This window comes from Nicotiana sylvestris, chromosome 5 (genome assembly GCF_000393655.2).
Source record: "Nicotiana sylvestris chromosome 5, ASM39365v2, whole genome shotgun sequence".
Lineage (NCBI taxonomy): Eukaryota > Viridiplantae > Streptophyta > Magnoliopsida > Solanales > Solanaceae > Nicotiana > Nicotiana sylvestris.
The window spans coordinates 156,566,877-156,591,118 of record NC_091061.1 but is presented as its reverse complement, the minus strand read 5'-3'; the positions used below and the strand labels follow the sequence as shown (position 1 = coordinate 156,591,118).

General features: G+C 34.5%; 1 protein-coding gene across 5 annotated transcripts; it reads left to right on the top strand.

Annotated features, from left to right (window-relative positions):
* The first annotated feature begins 7,362 nt into the window (after window positions 1–7,362).
* Window positions 7,363–19,635, top strand: LOC104229070 (uncharacterized). 5 transcript variants are annotated; one of them, XR_711513.2, is made up of 11 exons: window positions 7,363–7,504; window positions 7,618–7,771; window positions 9,225–9,285; window positions 9,430–9,562; window positions 9,738–9,861; window positions 10,307–10,363; window positions 10,477–10,573; window positions 17,173–17,380; window positions 17,818–17,900; window positions 19,049–19,109; window positions 19,202–19,635. XR_711513.2 is itself a non-coding variant. In XM_009781650.2 (10 exons), exons 1-10 carry the CDS (start codon window positions 7,422–7,424, stop codon window positions 19,265–19,267), a joined length of 1,044 nt encoding a protein of 347 aa, XP_009779952.1. In that variant the 5' UTR covers window positions 7,363–7,421; the 3' UTR covers window positions 19,268–19,594. The 5 variants fall into 5 exon arrangements, 4 of the variants coding, with proteins under 4 accessions (XP_009779952.1, XP_070030843.1, XP_070030842.1 ...); XM_009781650.2 differs by lacking the exon at window positions 17,818–17,900 and having other exon boundaries at window positions 19,202–19,594; XM_070174742.1 differs by lacking the exons at window positions 19,049–19,109; window positions 19,202–19,635 and having other exon boundaries at window positions 17,753–17,899.
* Window positions 19,636–24,242: the final 4,607 nt, after the last annotated feature.

Sequence of the window (24,242 nt, the reverse complement as noted above, 5' to 3'; positions counted from 1 at the left end):
TAACGTTGTTGGGATTTGAATTTGGGTCACATGAAATGCACACCCGAGTTTAGGAAGGTAATTTCAAATTACGCGCCTAAAGCAACTACGCATTTTTCAACTTTGCGAGGGCCATAGAAAATTCGCTAAATGGCATGCCTCAAATTCTAAGGATTTAAAATTAATTAAATGAGGGTCATGAGTTTTGATGTTTTATTGTGTATGGAGTGGTATAAATTGATAAGTACAAAAGGCCTAAAGAAATGGGTTAGCTATATGTATATCACTGGAGCCTTTTGTTATAGCATACTACAATTCAGAAAGGTGGAGTTGGCATTTATGTGAAAATAACAAAAGACAAGTGTCAGCTTTGAGTTCATCTCCATATCATCTTCAAAATACCGACTTTCCTTTTCAAATTCTAGAAAGAAACTAACAAAATTTTGTAACAAAATAATGAATCTTAAATGACCATATGAGCACAAAAAAAACAATCATGCTGAGAACTATTCGGATGAACCAGAAGGAACAAAACAAACATGAACATACAAAAATGCATTTTAAACTTGATTATAACAAAGAACACTTAAAGTAATTAATTTATTTAACACTATGCTAAAGAGAAAGTTGTAGTATCACCACTATAACTTCTACAGTACCATTTTGAAGCAGAGGAAGTTGAATCTTCACATGGTTAATTTAAGAAAATATGCATCCAATAACATAAACTGAAGATAAGATCCTTCCACTAACGCAATCTATTTTTTTTTTACATCTTAATGTTGACAAATTGTTCAACTTTACATACTTCTTTAAATTTCAAAATATGAACATGGTGCTACATGAGCTTGAAATCTAAATGTAAATAAAACAATACCTATTGGTTACAAGTCATGAGCTAAGAAAAAGAAAAAAAAAGAAAAAAAAATGAGATAGAGTCATGAACATACTAAAATAACGTTAACATTTGCAAATATCAATTCACTCAATCAAAGAAACATCATTCATGCGAACAGATTTAATACGAAAGAAACTTTATCAAAAGAACCAAATCAATTTGCTTCTGCTTCAATAAAGATGCTCCGACATTTTTTAACTCAAGAGCTTGAATTACATACCTACAAGAGAGTGAATTCAAATGAATAAAATCTGATAATTGTAGAGTCAATACAGCAGCAACAATAAAATCTCTATCAACTCTTCTTCAAACTCAAGATTCAAGGCCCGAAATATTGAAAGAAAAATTAATGAAAATTTTCAACCTAAATTTCTCCCTCCCCCTCTCTTCTTTTCTTCTTTTTTCTTCTCAAATTTTCTCATCTATTTATACCAAAATTTTCGAGCTTTTTTAGATTTTATTTTAAAAAAATAATTTTTGATTTTATTATTTTTTAATTAAAAGAAATCTCACTTACAAATTGCTTTTATTTTTTTTATAAAAAGAAATCCCACCTTTCTTTACTTTTATTTTTTAAATTCCAACTTTAATTACTTTTATCTTGTTTAAAATCCCACTTTTTTTACTTTTTAAAAGAGAATTCTACTTATTTAACTTTTCTTAAAAAAACAATCCACTTTCTTTTGCTTTTCTTTTAAAAATGCTACTTTTTTTTACTTTAAATTTTTTAAATTTTCAGATACCTTTATATTTGTTTTTTAATTCCAACTTTCTTTTACTTTTTATTTTTTTAAAATTTCCACAAAACTTTACTTTTATTTTTTTAATTTTCTACTTTCTTTTACTTTTTAAAAGAGAATTCCACCTACTTTTGCTTTTATTTTTTTATTCAATACTTCCCTTTTTCTTATTTTTTAAATTACTCCTGAAAATTAAAAAAAAATTAATATTTTTTCGGAATTTTTTTATTATTTTAAAATAAAAATAAAAATAAAATAATATTAATAGTAATAAATCACCTTTTAAATTTTGTATTTTTACCCTATAATAAAAAGTGTAACAAAGCTATAAATTGTAGGTTAAAACCCCAAAAATATTTACATAGAAGAAGTGATGAAAAATTAAATATTATCAAAAATTAGGTGCTCACATTTGTGCCTTACATACTCGATACTTTGTTCGTACTGACGTTCCTTTTGCCTAGGGATGCTGCGTTTCATGCCCGCACATCCTGATAGACATGTTGACAGTCCTCCTAGTAGGCTATCATCTCAGTGGAAGGTGTTGGTGCACTCCACTTGCTCCGGAGTTGCCTATTTGGTCAGTATGATTTGGACATGTATTAATTGGTAAGGCGGGGCCTTATCCCGTCCTTTATGATGTTTATGTACTCTTAGAGGCTTGTAGATAGATGTAATGTATATGGATACCTGTATGACCTTGTCGCCTATGTTTTGAGTATACAAATAATCATGTCGACCTTATAGGCACATATATCACATGTATAAATTTATATATCATGTTGGGGTCACCTTATATCTAGCAGTTTCTTATGTTTTATTCTGGTTATCTCATGATGGCCCTTCTGGACCATTTACCTATGATGGTGTGATAAGAAATATATGTTATGCTGGTACTCGGTTGTGCAATGTACCGGGTGCATATCGCGGCCCTTCGATTTGGGTCGTGACAAAAGAAAGAAGGAAATGCCTTAACATACCTTAAACCCGCTGAGTCCTTAATACCTTCCAAGCAACTCTTTAAACAAGTCAACTCAATCTATCATAGTATAAGGAGATTCAAAATCAGTGCTGAGCAAAGGCTAAGTCTGTAACTTAAGCTAGTAGCTCATTTACGTAAATTCGAGCAGCATCTCCCCCGTAACAAGGTCCTCCTCCAATACCATATACCAACAACAACAACAACCAGAGAAAGCCATCAACATATAAATATCAATAACAAGACACCATATAATAACAACAAGTCACAACTACTTCACGACGAGCGGCAAACTCCGATTGAAATCTGTATAACTCATATCACCCCTTATAGACTTCTTATATTAACTTAACAGTATCATTAATATGATAATGAAGTCATTCATCAATGATTCCATCCTTATACCATATATTTATAATAATGGAAATAATTCTCAACTCCAACTATCTTCAATTAGTAACTTTATTCACTAGTTCATATCTATTCCATCCATTTAACTTAATCAACATCAAGATAACCTTAAGCACATGCAATAACACAATACACATACCTCCTACAGTAACTTCAAGTCAAAATTCAAGTTATGTTCAGCTTACAACAACCCTCAATGGCAATACAATGCCATAGAAGTGACTTAAGCTAATCCAAGTATTATCTTATAGTTTATCATCCTAACAACTTGACCAACATACAAGCAAGTTTAAGAAAAATTAGTAGGCTGTTATACTCACCTTAGCCAGTAGCAACAACTTGGAATTTCAGCCAAACACAGCCCACAACAATCCTCAATGATAACACAACCTCAAAGAGGTGTTGTTCTTCACTAGAACTAAGTTTTGATGTTGAAATATGGTGGAATCACTTTGGAATCACTTCAAACTCTTGTGGTATCTGTTTAGAAGGGTTAGGAGAAGTTTTTAGACAAAGTTGAGTTGAAAATGATTTAAAAATAGGCATCCAAATCGTTTATAAAGTGAAGTAGGTCGACCACCGCCTAAGTGGATCCTATTGGGAGCTGCTTGCGCGGTCTAGCAAAAACGCGAATACCACTCTATTTCGATGTTGTATCGACAAAAAGTTTAATGAGTTAGAAACTAGACTCGTAGATCTTCACTTTGGTAGGTAGATCACCCTATAATTACAAGTATATTTGGAGAAAAGCTCAGCTACATTTGACCTAATTTTCAGCAAATTTATGAATGTAACTTGTGATGACCTTTGCCAACTCTTGTTCCACAACTTGCTTGCCTTCAAAACGTAGCAAATGACTATCATACTACTAAAATAACTCATATCATAACCTCCTTATCATGTTAAGAACCCTAGTCTTACCTCAAAGTACATGTTATAACATTCCAAACTTGTCGACTTTCGACGAAACTTATTTTCTTCAATTGGTTTAGCTTCTAAGCTTTCCAACCCTCTTGGTACTCGTTATTCATGATATTAAATATGTGTAACATCCGAGGTAACATGATTAACTTACTTTATTTGCTTCCAAATATAATCTCATTCGAGCTTACATCAATGGCTTACGACGTAATCTCACGTATGAAAACGTGGGGTGTAACAGTCACGTATGAAGTTGTAGGTATTAAAGTACTTAGGGAGGTGTAGATACTCTTATACAAATTATATCCAACCCGTCCCATAGCCTACGTTACAACAAAATATATAGTCCTACATGATCTAGATGAGGCTATTCCTACATTCGTAGAGATTTACACGATAGTCAAGCTTATGGTACTTTTAAAAGCATGATTCACTTATTTGTGAGAGAGCGATTGTAATGTAGTTCCCTGGGCCGTTAATTACAATTGGTGTGTGAATGGGAACTGTTTATTTCTTGTGAGGTGTATCGAGGATTTGGCGCCAATTTGACCACAGCACTAGTGGAATGTCATGACCAGGGTTGAGGTTGAACGTGACCCCAGGATGGTATCAAGTTGATCTTAGCCGGCCACTTATCTAAGGTGGTTGTAGTGTTAGGAGCATTTTCATTTTAGATTTGCTGGGGACAGGCAAAAGCTAAGTGTGGGGGTGTTATTAATTGAATTGCAAGGCTAATTGTGATTTTACTTTAATCGAAAGAGAAGTGTTGCTGCAACTTGTACTATGTTATCTCGTTTGGGTTGATTTCACGACTCTCTAGGTAATCAGAAGAGCTAACAAAGTTATTAATTGACCCAAGTAGAAGAATAGTCGGGAGATGTTCTTGTAAGATCATTCGTTCAACATATTATTGCATATTCTCTCAGCACATATCATTAGGTTATTTAGCGCACTCGAATTCATTCGGAAGAAGAATTTAAATTCTCAAGATCTGTTGGTTCGGAAGAGTCAATAGAATTTAAGAGTGAGCATAACATAGAGTTGCCCACAGTCTTAGTTGATTACTTATCTTGTCAAAGCCCTTGTTTCTCACTTTGATATTCAATCGTTGCCACTTAGTTCTAATTTTTCATTATTCATTCACAATTGAGAATTTTAGTTTTTATTCTTAATTTGTTAATAACACAAATTTAAAGGTTGATTGTCCTGAATAGTGTTAAACTGAAGATTTCTTTGAGCATTATTTAACCCAATCCCTGTGGAGATAGTTAATATTATACTATCTTTGACTAGCGAGCCTAAGTTTTATACACCGATTTTGCGCTCATCAACTACCATTGCAACCACCACCACCACCACCACCATCACCACCATCACCACCATAATGACTACCGTTTCACCACCTCCACCTTTACTCTACGATAGACCTTCCTCCGCATCTTGCTGTATTTTTATTTATATAATTGATATTACTTCCGGAATTTTAACACTATAATTGTAAAAAAAGATTCTTCCAAGTGAAATCTGTGATTTTGTTGTCTTCTTTTGCCTTGTTTTGGTTATATTTCTCTACAACAACCTACCATCTTAGGAAATTTTACATAAGGCTTGTGACTTCTTATGCTTGGAAAAACTATTGTTTTGGGTTGTTATATTTTGCCCACTTATAAAATTAGTACTATTTTGAAGTTTTTCATGGAGTTTGTGAACTTTTGATGCTTTATGAATATATTTTTTTTGTTGTTTTCTCTTACCTAATTGTAGTTGAGAATTTCTCTAAATATTGTACCGTTTTAGAAATTTTATGATGGAGGTGTTAACTTATGAGCTGTAAATTTTTTGTTTTTGGGTTTCTATAGCATAATGCTAATTGTATTTTCTACAAAAATTGGTATTATTTCAGGAGTTTTACAATAGAGTTGTCCATTCCTGATACTTACTGATCTTTTATTTGGGTTTGTTTTGTTTTGCATAGTTCTGGTGGTATTTTGCTCCAAGAATTTGGTATCGTTTTTGGAGGCCGTAAGCTAGAATTGTTGATTTTCATGCTTATAGTAAGGATGCATGTATGACTGAGAGCTGAATGTGGTGAAAATGGTAGTGACGGTAAGCGGAGGGGTAAGATAGGTTGTGGCTGATGAGATGGCATGTCACGAGGTATTCATGTCATCAAATTATAGAGCTATATGGGAATGAGTGTCTACCTTGGATAACTTTAACAAAAGAGAGATATATTTAAACCATTAAATTAATGTTGGGGGCACTTTTATACCAAAAGTATAACGGAGGATAAATGTGATCCTTTTCGCATAGTAAATGAGCATATTTGACCATTTCCCCTTGTTTCCCCCCTTTTTGGACACGCTCTCTTCTTATTCTCAATTTTGTAACAAATAAAAAATTTAAACCCAAAACAAAAAAGGGGAAAAGATCTAAAGGTGTCCATGTCGTATTCAATTTGTCTTATAAATATCTTTTGTTAATTTATTAGCTCATAAAAATTCTTATTATTATTTTTTGTCCTAGTTTTACACAACCTTCTATATTGGTTGGATGAGGCTTTTAGTTTAAAACTAAAGGTACAAATTTACCCTTGAATTATACGAACGGAAAATGGTCAAATATACCACTATACTATCAGAAAAGGTTTATATGTATCCCTTATTATACTTTGAGTCCAAATATATCCCTGTCGTTATACTATTAGTTCAAATATACCTTTTTTCCGTTAAGTTTATCCAAAGTAGACATTCAATCCTATGTGACACTAACATTTGATGAGGTGAATGCCACATGGCTTGCCATCTCAGCGCCCCTAACCCATTTTACCACTCTCTTCTATTTTTTTTCCACTACTAAAATTTCCTTTCCCTCCACCACTATTGCCACCATTACTGCTACCATGAAAAATATTGTATTTCAAATCTGTCTTTTATATATGGATTAGGGATGGTGAGGTGGCATGCCATGTGACATCCACCTCATCAAATATCAGCGCCACGTAGGATTGGATTTCCACCTTGGACAAACTTAACGGAGGAGGGGTATATTTGAACCAATAGTATTACAACAAGGATATATTTGGACCTAAAGTATAACAAAGGGTATATTTAAACCTTTTCTCATAGTACAAGGATATATTTGGCCCTTTGCTGTTACAGGAAATAGCCTAGTTTTACATCGGTCAAATGTGCTAAAATAGCTTAAATACCCTCTTATTTCCTAACTGTTGAAGCTTTGAGACTAATTGATCTCTAGTCTTAATGTTTAGGACTAAGAATTAGCAAGTGACTCATTTTAATCCCACAAATTTTTAATTTTTCTTTTTATTATTCTCCTTCTCTTGCCCAATCCTCCAAAACCAAACTAATTGACAAAAAAGATTAAGAAAGAGTGGCATAAAAGGCATTCTACAAAAAACTAGGACTACAACTCTAGTATTACAGACTGAACCTCTCAGTCACTCTTTGTTCTCCCTATACTACACTATACTATGGGTTATCGGCTTCATCATTATAATCCCATTTATTATTATAACCCTTTTCCTCGCCTCTTCTCTTTTCGCTACAATTTCAGGTAAATTCTTTTACATACACCTAATGTTTATCACTAGAATGTTAAACATACGAAATGCATGTAACCAATTTTTTCTTAAAATTGATGACACATTTTTACATAATTGTAAACAGAGTGTGGTGTTGCAGCCAGAGTGGTAAAAATCAGGCACAAATGGAGCAAGTAGTTGTTAATGGCTCTGAGTCACATTTAGTTGTAGTGGATAATCCTAATTTGTTGCAAAAGAAAATATCTGCAATTCGCCTTGCCGGTCCTGCAAAGCTCCAGGTTTTGTTCCCGTTTTTTTATTTTGTTGGGTGACGAATTTTAGTTGAGAACAACGCAATGATTCATCTTCATTCCCAAATGGAGTGTTTTTCGCTCCTTTTAAGTAGTAAATATGTTATATTTAATTATTTTGAGACCGATATTACCTTCTAATATAGAGTAACAATACAAATTTAACATTTTTGATGGTTAATTAGATAGTTTAACAGCCAATCATTTGTTGAATTTGTGAAGATTCACCAGCAAAAGGATCGATAGTGCACATTTCGATTGTTGAAGGTTAAATGTGTTTAACCAAATAAAACAAGGACCAAATTCAGAATTTGTTGATCGTTCAGGGACTAAAAGTACAAATTCAATGACGTCTGAATTTAAGACATTGTTGTATTGCTTGTTAATCTGATCAATGCACTTTTTTATTTACTTGTATGATAAAATGTTTTCCCTTGAAGGAAGTTGTTATCTAAGGAGCATTGGTGTTAGTCTTGGGTATATATGTAGAACTTCCTCAATAACTTATTATTTTCACAGTTAAGGCTTCATTCTTTATCTTTTGTGTGAGGATCGAAGTAGTTTAACATTTCCTGCTTCTTGGCTGTGATGTTAAATTTGTGATTAGGTAAACTTGTAAGTGGTTAATTGAGCTTGTACTGACATTTACCAATCTCTAGGCCCTTATATAAACTACAAGGAAAGTGCGCATCTGAATATTGGTTGCTTGCAAGCAGGATATACTTTTAGAAGTGAAATCTAATAGGCTGGATTTGTATAAATCATGGCATGCTTCCTGAAAAGTTCTGTTATTGAGGATCAACTATTACCAGCTTTCCCAAAGTTTCTATCTGATTTTTAACTTCTTTTAAGTGGTCAAAAAATTATTTAAGATTTGGTTAATCAAGGGCTACATGTGCCGAGCTCATTGCCTCTTGTACTTCCTGGACGTGCTTGCTTAATTGCACCTGGAAAGCGGAGGTTAGATCTGATATCAAAGTAAACACTTTTGTGGTCTTGAGTTTGAACTGATACTGTTTGTCGACTTGATCTTGGTACTGGTCCGTCTAGATCAAAGTAGGAGCGGGTAATTAGATAGGTAATTTTAATAGAATGGAGATGAAACACGAGGATGAGTTAGGGTGCATGACATACAATTATTAGTCCTGGTTATTCCAGCCTAGCGCTATATCAATCTTTTCTTGTGTGCTGTTTTAAAACCAAATTATGGATGTTAAATCTTTGTAGAATCTACTTGTCAGTTCCATATGGTTTGGCAGGACGCTATAGCGGTTGGCCCCGTGTTTTGTATGACCTAAGTCCAGAACCATGAGCATTTGTTAATGGACATTACTTCTCTTAGATACAGTCTCAAACATGTGTGTGTGGACATATCCATGCATATTTCACCTTGTTCTAATTGCTTTTTCCTTCTACGTACTAAACTATTTCAACATCCTAGGTAATTGCAGATTTCGATGCCACATTGACAAAGTACTGGATCAATGGTTGTCGAGGCCAAAGTATGTTATCCACTCCATACAACATTGTCCTATTATGATAGCTTGGCTGGAACAGACTGCATATTCAATAGCATACAATTCGATATATGCTCCTTAGGGCTTAGGTCACAAGTGAATGACTTCTCAAGAAAACAAATTTTGTAGGCAGTCATAATCTTTTACAGCAGGAGGATCCTGAGTACAATGTCAAGAGGCAGACGTTATATGATTATTATCATCCCTTAGAATTTGATCCGGCTATTCCCCTTGATGAGAAAGCCAAGCTCATGGTAGAGTGGTATGTGTCATGATTTTGTACTGCTATAATCGGATATACTATTGCATTTTCTTGAGTTTTTGACAAGTGAAATGTGAAATACATAAATTTGAAGTTTTTAAGGATAATATTAATATTCTTGTAGATTGTACGAGTACCATGGCCTATGTGTTAATGTCCAACTTATTTTCTGCAGGTGGGAAAAAACACATGCTCTTCTCATTGAAGGAGGCCTTACATACAATGCAATTCAAAATTCCGTGGCTGAAGCCACAATTGCATTCCGAGATGGTGTAACTGAACTTTTTGAACTTTTAGAGGTACAGTATAGCCACTATCAGCTGTTGTTTTCTGAGACTTCTTGAGATGATGTTTGATGAATGTCAATGCAACATATATGATCCATTGGGATTTTCTCACGTGAATTGGAATTTCTATTAGAAAGAAAGCTGATGGTTTAGTTCCACGAAGAGCTAAAGTATAGATAATAGGACCAATCTAAGATGTTAAGAACCTTTTAGGAAATGCCAAGATTATTTTTCTTTTCTTTCTGTTTTTGTTTTTTGTTTTTCGACCGTTGAAAGTCCTAGAATATCAGGCTTAACCACCATTCAAATTTTGTTTTAGAGAAAAAAAAATTGAATGCTGATGCCGAAGTTGTTAGTCAATTTATCCTAGAATAGCTCTTCTCAGAAGAGTTTCCTTTTGACCTTATACTCTCTCCTATGATTGCTTCATAATGAGTTGGATCTGTTTGATATGCAGGAAAAAGGTGTCCCTGTACTTATATTCTCTGCAGGTTTAGCTGACATAATAGAGGAGGTTAGTTCTTCAGGCTTGTCAGTGGTCTTGATGCATAACAGGTGGATGCGATTGTGTCACATTTGTCCAATTTGGCTTTAGATACGATGTCTCTCATCTTTTTGGTTTGGCAGGTGCTGAAGCAGAAAGTTCATAGATCTTTCAAGAACGTTAGAATTGTCTCCAACAGGATGGTGTTTGACGAAAATGGTCGCCTACAGTCATTTAAAGGTATCACCTATCACCATTAGAGGTGTTCTTTTCGCTTGCTTTAAAGAGTGCTTTAAGCAGTTTCCACTGATGTTTTGATTCATAATAAATTTGCATGGGCTACCAAATTTTAGCTATTCCTCAAAGTTTGGGAATTGCCTTTAAGTTGTAAGTTTAAGCTTCAACGGAGGCATAAGCTGCTCTAGTTAGATAAAGAGTTTTATTTTCTTATATTCTGACAATATATAAAGAATATAAAGAATTTAAGCTATCAGGTTATTTAACGACCAACCACAGGCGATTTTCTGTAGTGTGGATTAGTAACTCAAAAAAGAGGGTAGTTAGTTGTTACTACGGATCAATTAGTCATTTATTTATATAAGACCTTATCAAAAAAATAAATATAAAATTGGTCTATATAAGTTAAATTCACTATTTAAAAGTAACACACTTGCATAAATGTAGAATGAAAGATACTTTGTCATTTATGTTTAGTAACATATCTTGAAACATCTGAGTTAACTTGTGAAAAATAGCTTTCTCCGTTTAATCTATATCAAATTCTTGAATATAGAGACATTTGAGTATAAAATTATAGTTCAAATTGTGGAAAGAGTAAGAAACTTGAATAATTTCATTCATATTTTTGAATGTCATATACATGGCTTTATATACAAGAAGAGGTTAGAAACAAAATCCCATAAAATCTAACAAAATCCCATAAAATCTGGGATTATATAAAATAAAATAAAACAAAGAATCAAAATTTGATATAGAAAGATCTTAGAGAATCAAAACTTGATATGGACAAATCTTAGAGGATCAAATCTTGATATGAAGAATATCTTCTTGGAAATCCTCCATCATTCAACACTCCCCCTCAAGCTGGTGAATGGATATCTTCCATTCCTAGCTTGCTTATCAGGTCTTGAAACACATTGTTTGGCAGTCCTTTTGTTAAAACATCGGCCAATTGATTTTTTGTAGATACAAATGGTGTATAGATGAGTCCACTATCTAATTTCTCCTTAATGAAGTGTCTATCTACCTCAATATGCTTAGTGCGATCATGCTGTACAGGATTATGAGCTATACTTATTGCTGATTTATTGTTACAATATAGTCTCATGTGTCCTTCCCATCTTATCTTCAAATCATCAAGGATTATCTTTAACCATAACAACTCACAAACTCTCATCGCCATAGATCTGAACTCGGATTCTGCACTTGATCTGGCCACCACATTCTGTTTTTTACTTCTCCAAGTCACAAGATTTCCTCCTAAAAAGGTACATCATCCAGAAGTTGACCTTCGATCCATTAATGAACCAGCATAATCCGCATCAGTATAAGCCTCTAAAACCATGTCTCCTCCTCTTCTGTATAGTATTCCTTTTCCGAGGCTTCCTTTAAGATATTGTAGAATCCTGTTCGCCGCTTGGAGATGCATTTCTCTAGGGTCATGCATAAATTGGCTAACGACACTTACAGCAAAAACAATGTCTGGCCTTGTATGGGACAAGTAGATCAATTTCCTTACAAGCCTTTGATACGAGCCTTTATCTACCACAAAATCTTCTGGAGAATTACACAACCCATGATTATATTCAATTGGTGTGACAACTAATTTACATCCTAATTTTCCTGTTTCTTTCAACAAATCAAGCACATATTTTTGTTGGGAAATAAAGATTCCTTGTTTAGAATGTGCTACTTCAATTCCCAAAAAATACTTTAATTTTCCAAGATCTTTGATATCAAATTCCTTGAGTAAACAATTCTTCAAATTGTGTATCTCCTCTGAATCATCACCTGTTACTATGATATCATCTACATAGACTAGTAAAGCAGTTACCTTTCCTGTTTTTGAGTGCTTTATGAACAAGGTGTGGTCTCCTTGACTCTGCTGATAGCCTAGCTTGATCATAACCTTTGTAAATCTTCCAAACCATGCACGGGGTGATTGGTTTAGTCCATAGAGTGCCTTCTTCAGTCTACATACCATTCCCTTCTTGCTTTCAAAATCAGGTGGTACCTCCATATAGATCTCCTCATCTAAATCTCCATGTAGAAAAGCATTTTTAACATCAAATTGCTGTAGGTTCCAACTAAAAATCGCAGCCAATGACAATAAGATCCTCACTGTATTCATTTTTGCCACTGGGGCAAAAGTCTCCAAATAATCAATTCCATAGGTCTGTGTGTAACCCTTTGCTACCAAACGTGCTTTAAATCTTTCTATAGACCCATCGGACTTGTATTTCACGGTAAACACCCATCTACACCCCACCGACTTTTTCCCTTTTGGTAATTCCACCATTTCCCAAGTTTTATTCTTCTGCAATGCTTCCATTTCCACCTTCATAGCTTCTTCCCACCCTTTGTTGCCTAATGCTCCGGACAAATTTTTTGGAACAGGAATTGTGTGGAGGTTACTGAGAAAAGCTTTATGGCTTGGGGATAGGTTTTGACATGTCAAGGAAAGGCACAAAGGGTGTTGTGTGCAGGTTCTGGTTCCTTTTCTAAGTGCAATGGGAAGGTCAAGATCATTTGGTTGGCTATGATCTTCATGATCAGTTTGGTTTGGTGTTTCTAATGGTTCAACAGGTTCAGGATAGGCATTAGGAGTAGGAACATGAGATAATTGTGGTTGAGTAGTTTGATCAGTTAGCCTCTTTCTTCTGGAATAAACCTGCAATGGTGGATTACTTTCTTGAATTCCTTTATCTATATCAAGATTAGAAGACTCAATAGGTTCATTAGGATTTAGAGACTCAGATGAGTTAAGAGATGGTGACTCAGGCAAGGACATATATAAGGATTTGTCATGGCTAGGAATAGACAAATCAAGTATTGATAAGTCTAGAGATCCTTTTCCATCCAATGACTCCCCCTGAATGTAAGAATTTTTAAAAAATAACTCACTTTCATCAAATATGACATCAGCTGAAACAAAAAACTTCGTGGTTGATGGTTGGTAACACTTATATCCTTTTTGAGTAGGAGAATATCCAATGAAAACACACTTAAGAGCATGTGGATCTAATTTGCCTCTATTCTGAGAATGAATGTGAACATAGACAATACTTCTAAAGATTCTAGGAATCAATTTACTGGAATTTTCGAAATTCGGGAAGAAATTCCTAAGAGTATCAAGTGGGCTCTTAAAATTCAGAATTCTTGATGGTATTCTGTTACTAAGATATGCAGCAGTTAGGACAGCTTCCCCCCAATACTGATTTGGAACCCTTTTGTGAAACAATAGTGATCTAGTAATGTCAAAGTAACAAACCGTTTCTTCTCACCACTATCCCATTTTGTTGAGGAGTATTGACACATGAAGATTCGTGAATAATTCCCTCATTTTTGAAGAAAACAGAGAGGTTTTGATTGAAGTAGTCCTTGGCATTATCAGAACGGAATCTTTTAATTGTCACATCAAATTGGGTTTTAACCAGATAAAAAAAGGTAGGAAGAACGTGACTGTCATCTGATTTTTGCTTTAACAAATAGATCCATGTTACTCTTGTACAATCATCAATGAATGACACAAACCATCTAGCACCGGAAATATTAGGAATGGAAGAGGGTCCCCATACATCACTATGAATAAGAGAAAATGGAGTCTGACATCTTTTGTTGCTTATTGGAAAGGAAACACGTTTATGTTTTGCGATTTCACAATCTTCATAATGAAAAGACTCAACAACCAAATTTTTGAATAACGATGGAAACATTAGCTTGATTACATAAAAAGAAGGATGACCTAAGCGACGATGATAGAGCCAAACTCTCTCTTTATTGGACATAACAGATTCAAACAAGAATGAACTAAATAAGGAATTCTTAATTGTATCTCCACCATTGTGAAAATCCAGAAAATAAAGACCACCTTTCTCACTAGCACACCCAATCATCTCCTTCGTGTCCTGTTTCTGAAATGCACAATATGAAGAGTTGGAGGACTTCGTGTCCTTGGACTAATGGACTTTTTTTATCAACATGAGGGCTGCTAGCAATGTGTGCCTGCGTTCCATCAAAAGTATTTTTGGTTGGAGGTTTACCATTGAGTTTCCAACATCTCTCTCGTGTGCCGGTACTTTTTGCAGTAAGTGCAGTAAAGATTGTCCCTGTTGACAATCGGTTTGAATGAACTTGCGGGCTTGATAGTGCTCTCCAATTGTGAAACTCCAGATTCTTTTTTATTTGTCCCTGTCATAAGAACTGATCCTTCATTTATTTGAGTTTCAAGCATAACACTCCTCCGTCCTTCCTCTGTCCGTATAATGGCCATTGTCTCATTCAATGATGGCAGATCTTCTTTTCCTAAAATTTGCACTCGTACAACATCAAACTCTGCATTTAGCCCTGCAAGAAAATCATAAATCCTTTCTTTTTCAATAAATCTTTTCAAAATTACAACATCGTCTGTGCAACGCATTTGAATGCATTGATAGTGATCCATCTCTTGCCATAACCCCTATAAAGGGTTAGAATATTCAGTGACAGATCGAGCTCCCTGTTTTGTTGCAGATAATTTTGTTTTTATTTCATAGATCCTAGCAGCATCATGAACTTTATTGTATGCCTCCTTCACTGCATCCCAAATTTCCTTAGCAGTATTCAGAAACATAACAATATCACTAATTTCTGGAAGCATGAAGTTCCATAACCATGACATCACCATTGAATCATGTTCATCCCATGCATCAAACTTGGGGTTTTCTTTGGATGGTCTTGTACCGAGGAGATGTCCTAATTTTCCTTTACCTTTTAGAAAGGTACGAACAAGCTGAGACCATTTTAGATAATTTTTCACATTCAACCGATAAGAGGCTTGAATGTTTTGTAAATCTCTAGTTGAAACTGTAGAGCTATGCTCTACAGTGGCAGAAATATTTTCAGAGACTGGAGTATTCGCAATAGTACTCTCTTCGGACATGGTTTTCAAATGGTTTCAACCCTTGGGCGGAATAAAGAGGACAAATGTGATGAAAAGATGGATGAATGAAAAAAATCTGTCAGTAATAAGCCTAAGGCTCTGATACCATGTGGAAAGAGTAAGAAACTTGAATAATTTCATTCATATTTTTGAATGTCATATACATGGCTTTATATACAAGAAGAGGTTAGAAACAAAATCCCATAAAATCTGGGATTATACAAAATAAAATAAAACAAAGAATCAAAATTTGATATGGAAAGATCTTAGAGAATCAAAACTTGATATGGACAAATCTTAGAGGATCAAATCTTGATATGGAGAATATCTTCTTGGAAATCCTCCATCATTCAACAAAAATATTAATAATAAACTGTTTTGACTCAAAACAAATGCCACGGTTATCCAAAAAATGCGGGTCGAACAGTCTAATTTTGGATTTTGGGATACATGAATATCTTTTAAAAATAAAACAGTCTAAATAAAGTACTACAGACCGACCTTCTTGAAGATTTAAAATATTTGAAGAAATATTTTAACTCTTTGTCAAGAAAAGTTCAGTAATTGTGTCATAAAAATTGGGATAAGGGTAGTAAAGTTCTCTCTTTAAGAATAAAATTTATTTGTTGCATCCTCACATTTTTTATGTTTTAATTTAATAAGATTAAAATATTAAATAGCTAAATTATTACAAAATGATGATATTCCAATATATTTCTCTATAATGACAATTATTTGATAGTTCTATCTAACTAAACCATGGTAGATAGAGTTATTCTGTGCTGGTAGGAAGCAGCAGGTAACTTGGTGGATTAGTGGGGGTGTGTACGAGTTGGCCTAGATACTAGAGTTTTTAAGAAATGAAAAAGGGAAGATAGTCCATACTCTTATACCGAATTACTAGAACACTATCTTTAGTTTATTTTGTACGTACAATTATTAAAACATAATTTCACCGACAAATAAACTTAAACCATTTATTATTATTATTTTTTTCCAATCAAATTGATAAAGAAGATATCAGTTGCAATTAAAATTTTGCTATTGTTACACTTGGTAGGGTAAGTGTAAATTTAGAGAGAGACTAGAGTCAGAGACCTCTTAATTTGCCTTAAACCACATTACTCCAATATCACAATGAAATATGTCCAAATACAGTAGACTATACAGAGGATTCAAAATCAGAGACCTCATGTAGATTGGTACATTAAGGCATAGTTGATTAACTAATTTGATTGATTGAAACAAATAAGGACGAATTCTTTTATGATTCTTTTGAGTTTTATTTTTCCAAATAAATGCGAGTTTGTCCTCCATAGTTTTGGGCATTTATAAGGGTAATGTAAGTTTGGAAATCTAAATTCTGAAAACACGTGAACACTAAAAGACTAAATCATTGAGATTCTTCTATGCAGTATAAATTAGTTTAGGAGTGGAGTTCAAGCCCTGTAACGAATTGATAAAGAAGATATCAGTTGCAATTAAGATATCAATTGATTAATATCTGATCATTGGCTGAACATCTCGATCCTAGTAGTTATCGTTAGATACTAAGCTTTTATACATATTTGGTCTGGAGAGGCATATCAAGCAAAGTAAATTGCATGGATATTTCTTGTATTGTTGGTCATTTATATCCTTTTTTTTCTAAAATTAAGAACACTAACTGAACCTGCAGGTAAGACAATCCATGTACTAAACAAGAATGAGCATGCACTTGACATGGCTGCACCACTTCACGATCACTGCGATGACCTGAATGGACTGGGTGATGAGAAATCTTCATTAAAGAAGAGAACTAATGTGCTACTTCTTGGTGACCACATTGGAGATTTGGGAATGTCAGACGGCTTGGACTATGAAACAAGAATATCTGTGGGATTTCTGTAAGTATCTCATAATGTCTTCTTATTCATCAATTTTGACAAAAAACTAACAGAGATATCAGAGAACAGAGAACATTCACTGCTCATAGAATGAATACATTGCCAATACCTCAAACCACTTAAATAAGCTAGAGAGAGAAGTAGAAAGTTTGAGAATGTGTGTGAGAGATGACCTCAAGTTGGTGCATGCGATAGCCAGGCTTATTGATTGTAATTATAATTGATGTAACCCCATAGTTAGAGAAATTAGGTGCTCACATCCCATAATCGAAGTAGGAAATGGTGTTCCACTATCAATGAAATTTGCAATCTTTTCCAGTCATAAGGCTTTGAGTTTTCCAAGATAAGCTTCCATTTTAGATTTCTTCACAGGGCAGGGGTAAGGCTGCAATGTTGTTGTTGTTAAGATCTCTTCAAATTTGTCAAATCATTAACAGTAAGATGAAATGGGAACATTTAGCCCAAGTCTCTAAATGGATAAAGCTGAAGTGAAGAACTTGCGACCACAAGAAAGACATTGGTGAGCATCAGTTCCCTCTGACACATTTTTTTATTCTCTGAAATCTTGAAGAGTTATATTTAGATGGTTGACAACTCCATGTCCTATGGTCGTTTTTCAATGGTAAAGAAAGGAATTACCCCGTTGCATGAAGTGCAGCCTACTCTTATGCAAGCATTAGTGGCTGTTTCCACGGCTCGAACCCATGACCTATAGGTCACACGGAGACATCTTTACCGTTGCTCCAGGCTCCCCTTCACTACTCAATAAAAGCATATGCAGCTTGGGTCCATACCATAAGTTCCAATATTGGTTTCAACTTTCTTGAGGATTAAACTCTTGACAGGCTAACCAACTTTTCTTCTCCTTATTTCAATCTGTGATGTTGTAATCAAGGGTGGAAGGGTACTTCAGCCTAATTTAGGCTTCAAACCATATTTTAATCTTTTCACAGGTCAACAAGCTTCCAAATTATACTATTCACTATTTTGGAAACAAGAGAAAATTATTAATCTGTGGATTTTGTAGAGTTCGTGATTATTAGGAGATTTTTCACTGACTGCCTGCTGAAGTTCGAATGGATATATTTTCCCAGAGTCTTTGACCTAATGGTTTGCCAAGATATTTTTGTACAGTTTTTGCGTTAAAATCTTTTGTGACGTTGTTTCTTCTTTGTCACTCAAAGAAAAAGAATATATATATATTTTCATTAGGGGCTTTTGGTTTGACAATGCTTTTTAACATATTTGCAACTTCATTTAGGGCATGTGATAGAAAGTGCACTGAACTGACCTCCATGTCATTAAGGATGAGAAGGAGAAATAATTAACAAATTGCAGACTTGTTTCAGCTATACTTAACATTGGGTTAACAATACAGATCCTCAAAAGTTTTATCTTTTCTTGATAAGAGCTTTCCAGTTTCCATCTTCTATGACAATGCAAATGGTGAAAATCCCCTCTCTGTGCATAGAGCTAATAAAAATGGTGCGGAACTCAAAGCATAATGAAGTTTGCTCATATTGAGTTTCACAAAGCATGAGAACAAGACCAGATTTAAAGCTGTGTGACATTTTAGTCATGTTGATTTAATGTCTACTTGCCCTGCTCTTATCTTAGACCAAGTTGCATATGTGCTATAGTTGCTAAACTTACACGAGATTGTTGCAGGAATGACAAAGTGGAAAGCTCTCTAGAAAGCTACCGAAAAGCTTTTGACATTCTCTATCTGGTAAGAAATTCTTTGATGAACTATAAGTCTGATCATTCTCCTATTATAAATTGCTTGTCATTTCCCTAGTCCTATGTCTTCTTAAATTGTAGAATGATTCATCAATGCACGGAGTAGTCAAGCTCGCGTCTCATCTCTGTTCAACGGAAAGCGATTGAGTTGCAAACATTGCTCCTCGCAAGTCTCAATTTCCCTGTCTTGGATTGGCATAAAAGCACGAATGGCTGCTACATTTATCGTGTCAAGAAAATTTCCATTAAAGAGAATAGGAAGGGAAATTCATAGCAAATTTCTAATATCAACCTTCTGTTGTCACATGAAGATTTTAATGGTTTCTCATCTTTTACCTTATTATATTTTTGCACCTTCGGGATTTTCTGTTGGAATAATAAGCTACAATTTTGTATTTTTTAGACATTGCACTACTTTTAGATGTTGGTTCCAAAAGAAACGAAAGGTTATATTTTTTTGTAACTGTATTGATAAATATTTCACTGTCTTGAGTTTATGTATTCATGTTTGCAAACTTTTTTTTTTCTTTTGGTATCTTTCGAATTTTTAAATATTGATTGTCGGAGATACATCATATTCGTAAAAATTGCACGAGGTGCCCTATTTGGTCGCTCCCATTTAATCTGTACCCACTTTTAATTTTTTTTAACTTTGTACCCACTGTTTAAACAACTTAAGGCCTTTTTTCCTGTTTCTTCTTCTTCTTCGTTCTTCTTCTTCTTCTTCTGGTAACATGATTTTATATAGTGTTTGTAAACATATTTTAAGGTAGTTTATGATATTTTACAATAGTGAACTGTTGTGGCGCTTTATTTTTTACTATTGCTTAGGGTTTCTTCCTTTTCTTTTTCTTAATTACAAATTGGGTTTGTTAGATTTATTGTTGTTTTGACAAATTGACGATTGCGGTTTGTTCTTGATGATATTTGGAGGTTATGTTTCAAATTTGAGGTTATATGGGGTAGATTTAAGTATTAAATTATATATTGGATTGTTAAAATGCAAAGAGCAAATTTCTGTTTTTAGGCAATTTGCACTTCAAGCCCATTTGGCCATAAGTGTATGAAAACATTGGCTGCATTTCAGACCTTTTGGTTTTAAGTGCATCTGAAGTGCAACTTTTCACTTCAAACTTATTGGCCTTAAGTGTAGGAAAACGTTTACACTTAGACCTTTTGGCCTTAAGTGTATCTGAAGTGCAATTTTTCACTTCAGACTTATTGGCCGTAAGTGCACGAAACCATTGGTTGCATTTCAGACCTATTTGGCCTTAAGTGCATCTGAAGTGCAATTTTTCACTTCAGACTTATTAGCCTTAAGTGAAGGAAACCGTTTGTTGCACTTCAGACCTTTTGGCCTTACATGCGTCTGAAGTGCAATTTTTCACTTCAGACTTATTGACCTTAAGTGCATGAAACATTGGTTGTACTTCAGACCTATTACGCCTTAAGTGCATCTAAAGTGCAATTTTTTCACTTCAAACTAATTTTTTTAACTTCAAACCCGATAAGTCTGAAGTTGATCGTAAAATGGATAGGCTTGCAAATTTTTTGCAAAGTGAGTATAAGTTCAATTATGACCTCAAAACCGGGTATACATGCATAAACCCCGTAATATTCTCTTTAGGCTAATTATTCACATAGAGATAACTATACGGCCCATAACGTACTATATCTAGCGGAGTCCACGATAAGGTAAAGGCTCTCGGAATATGTGAAAATACATAAGGAACCAATTGGAAGAGGCTTGGGTGGGGATAATTAAGGGGAAAGTGACGTTGTATAGCCGCTCTCAAAATTGTAGCTGAAAAGGTATATATATATATATATACACACACATTTTTATACATTATATACAAAAAATTATATAAATTTTATATACTGTTGCGGCTATCGGATATAAATAATTATGGTTGCGGACTAAAAGTGGTCTTTGCCTATAATTAAGCGGTCAAGGAATCGATGATAGAATGAAGAAAAAAAATATTTTGAAGGCATGCACGCTGCAAGTCTGTAGTAAGCTTTGATAAAAATAGATTTTGGCGAAGTTTCATAATGCTGAAATTTAAATGCTTGGGGTGCAAGTGTGAATTTAGCACCCGCGTTATACCTGCAGCGCCAGCTTATACTAATTTTCTGTATATAAAGTGATCTATTGGCTTTGCCATACAATCCTAGTTAAGAACCCAATCATTCCTGTGTGAATTCAAGTCGATTATCATGAAATTAAAAAGGATTAATATGGGAAAATCACATATTATCATCAAATAAGAACCCAAATTTAAGGTCCGTCGTCCAAGGTAATTCTTGTTACTTCCTATTATTAAAGTCAGTAATTTTATGACGGATAATGACTAAATTGTCAAATTAGTGGGAATTAAGGGTGGAAGTGATGAAAAGTCATTAATGGCTTACTAAGAATTTGATGGAGGAATTGGTTGGATGATATAGTTTGAATTAATAACTGGACTAGCAAATACTTGTTACGTGTTTAATAGATTGCCTAAGTTAAAAAAATTCAAACTATGTGTTTGTACATTCTAGCAACCATTTGAATTCTAGAGCTTAAACAAGGATTACATTTCAACATGAATTTCACAAAGAACTCATCTACTTGAATATACTTAACTAGATATCTCAGAAGAAAATAATTAAATTTCAGAACTTGATTTAATCACTTTTATGTCTGCAGTTAGTTGTATTAATCATACTCAACTTACAGATAGACAATGTGATCACATTCGATATAGAAGAAGTAGAAAGTCTCCCCATGTACGAGTGCTACGAATGCCAAGGCTAGTTATTTCCACATTTGTAGGTGCTATCACTTGTTCTGAGCCGAGAGTCTATCGAAAACAGCCTTTCTGCCCTATCGGGTAGGGGTAAGGTCTGCGTACACATTACCCTTCCCAGATCCCATTTTATAGAATTTTACTGGATAGTTGTTGTTGTTGTTGTTGTAGGTGCTATCACTTGATTCTTTCAGGTATCAGAGGAGTAGTCAACCTCCTCAAGTGTGAGTGCCGCTAGGGCGAGGGTTATGCCAACCTTAGCTCGGAAGAAGTGGCTAACCGCCCCAAGTATGGATGCCACCAAGACTAGGGGTAGGCCACCTATCCCCGCACTTGCATGTGCCATTGTTTGTTAATTTTTAAAAAATAAATGTTTTCAGTTAAATTCAATTTTAGTGCGTACCTCAAATTTCAAAATACAGTTTCAACTTAAAGATTTTAGTGTTAATAAGTTGCTAAATTTATATTTATTTAGCCCCGAGTAATATTTTTCCTCCGGTTGGAGAGTTGTCAACGAGACTTACTTAGTACTCTATCTATGGTACTAAACATGTTTGGACTTGCTATGTCATGTGACAAATATCGAAGATGTAGGTGACGAGGTTCGCGATTAGTTCCAGAATTCGCTATTCAATCGTCAGAGACTCCATTGATTCTTTTTAGCGATATCAAACTCTTTTTATTTTTCGAACTATTCTTAGACCCTTGTATTATTTCTGATGATAGTCTCTATATCTTATTTTAGCTATCAGAGTCTAGAGGCTGATAACTTGTTAATAGTCAATATCCATATTTCAGGTTTCATTTTTAATTATAATTTTATATGACTAGTAACGTTTGTTGTTTCGCTCGATATTGATTTGAATTTAAGCTATTGTTGAAACTGTGTTGTCCAGCATACTGTCACGACCCCAAATACCTCGGTCGTGATGACGCCTATCACAGTACTAGGTCAACCCAAAAACGACACGAATAGTACAAAGATCATTTATAATTTCACCTTTCTAGACAGATTAAGTCTCAAAGCTTTCAATTTTTAAAATATTAAGGAAATACGCGGAAAAAGTACGAAAATACATTAACACGGCCCCAATCTGGTGTCACTAGTCATGAGCCTCTAAGTACAACCCAACACTGTCTAATTAATACATAACAAGTCTGAAAATACAAAGTACTAGAATAAGAAGGAGAAAGGCAGGGCTACGAACGCCGTGCAACTACCTCGCGATCTCCAGATAAGACTCTGAGAGTGTTGAAAGCTCTCACTCTGATGCTCCAACACCTGGATTTGCACACAAGGTGTAAGGAGTAACGTGAGTACGCCAACTCAGTAAGTAACTAAAGTAAATAAAGTATGAGGGTAGTGACGAGCATTTAAAATCATATGCATACTAATCAAGAAAATTTCAACAGAAATATGAATGTCAAAAATCTGCAGTTCAATAGCCAATTATCTTGGAAAACTCCAGTTTCAATTAAAATCCTTTAAAATATTTATTCAACATTTTCAATAGAGGCTCAATATAAAAGAAGAGTGAAAGTAGAAAAATGTCAAAAACAAGCTCCTTGAGCAAGGTATCACTCATAAGTATAGCCTCTCGGGCAAGCCTCTCAGTCACTCGTGACTCAGCTCTCGTCAATCAGTACTCACACTCAGCACTCCAGCTCAGTAGATATCTCATAATAATAATAATAATAATAATAATAATAATAATAATAATAACTGCTGCGGCGTGCAACCCGATCCATAATATATAGTCGACTACACTCACTGGGGGTGTGCAGACTCCGGAGGGGCTCCTACAGCCCAAGCGTCATATCGCTGCGGCGCGCAGCCCAATCCAATACATATCGCTGCGGCGTGCAGTCCGATCCATATAAATATCGCTGTGACATGCAGCCCGATCCATAATATATGTATAATATCGCTGCTGGTGAGGTCCATTATATATATATATATATATATATATATATATATATATATATATATATATATATAATCCTCACCATTAGGTCCTCAACCTCTCTCAGTAATTAACCTCACGGCCACTCGGGCATATCAATAACGATCAGGGAAACTCAGCCCAAACAGTTTTTATATATTAAGAAGTAGAGTATTGAAACCGGATTAAACAATAAGCAGGTAAAACATGACCGAGGATATGCTTTCCAATCAAAACAGTGCGAGAAAAGTAGTAAAACACCCCTAACATGGCATTCAGCCCAAATTAACGAATTCATTTCTAAAACACATGGATATCATATACAGTATATCAAAATATGCAACTATACAGCTGCCACGGGATGGACCAAGTCACGATCCCTACAGG

Excerpts from the sequence above, each read along its gene's own strand:
- LOC104229070 (XM_009781650.2), top strand. The coding sequence starts at position 7,422 with ATGGGTTATCGGCTTCATCATTATAATCCCATTTATTATTATAACCCT. Across the intron at positions 7,505-7,617 it reads TCTTTTCGCTACAATTTCAG|AGTGTGGTGTTGCAGCCAGA; the intron begins GTAAATTCTTTT and ends AATTGTAAACAG. Across the intron at positions 10,574-17,172 it reads TCGCCTACAGTCATTTAAAG|GTAAGACAATCCATGTACTA; the intron begins GTATCACCTATC and ends CTGAACCTGCAG.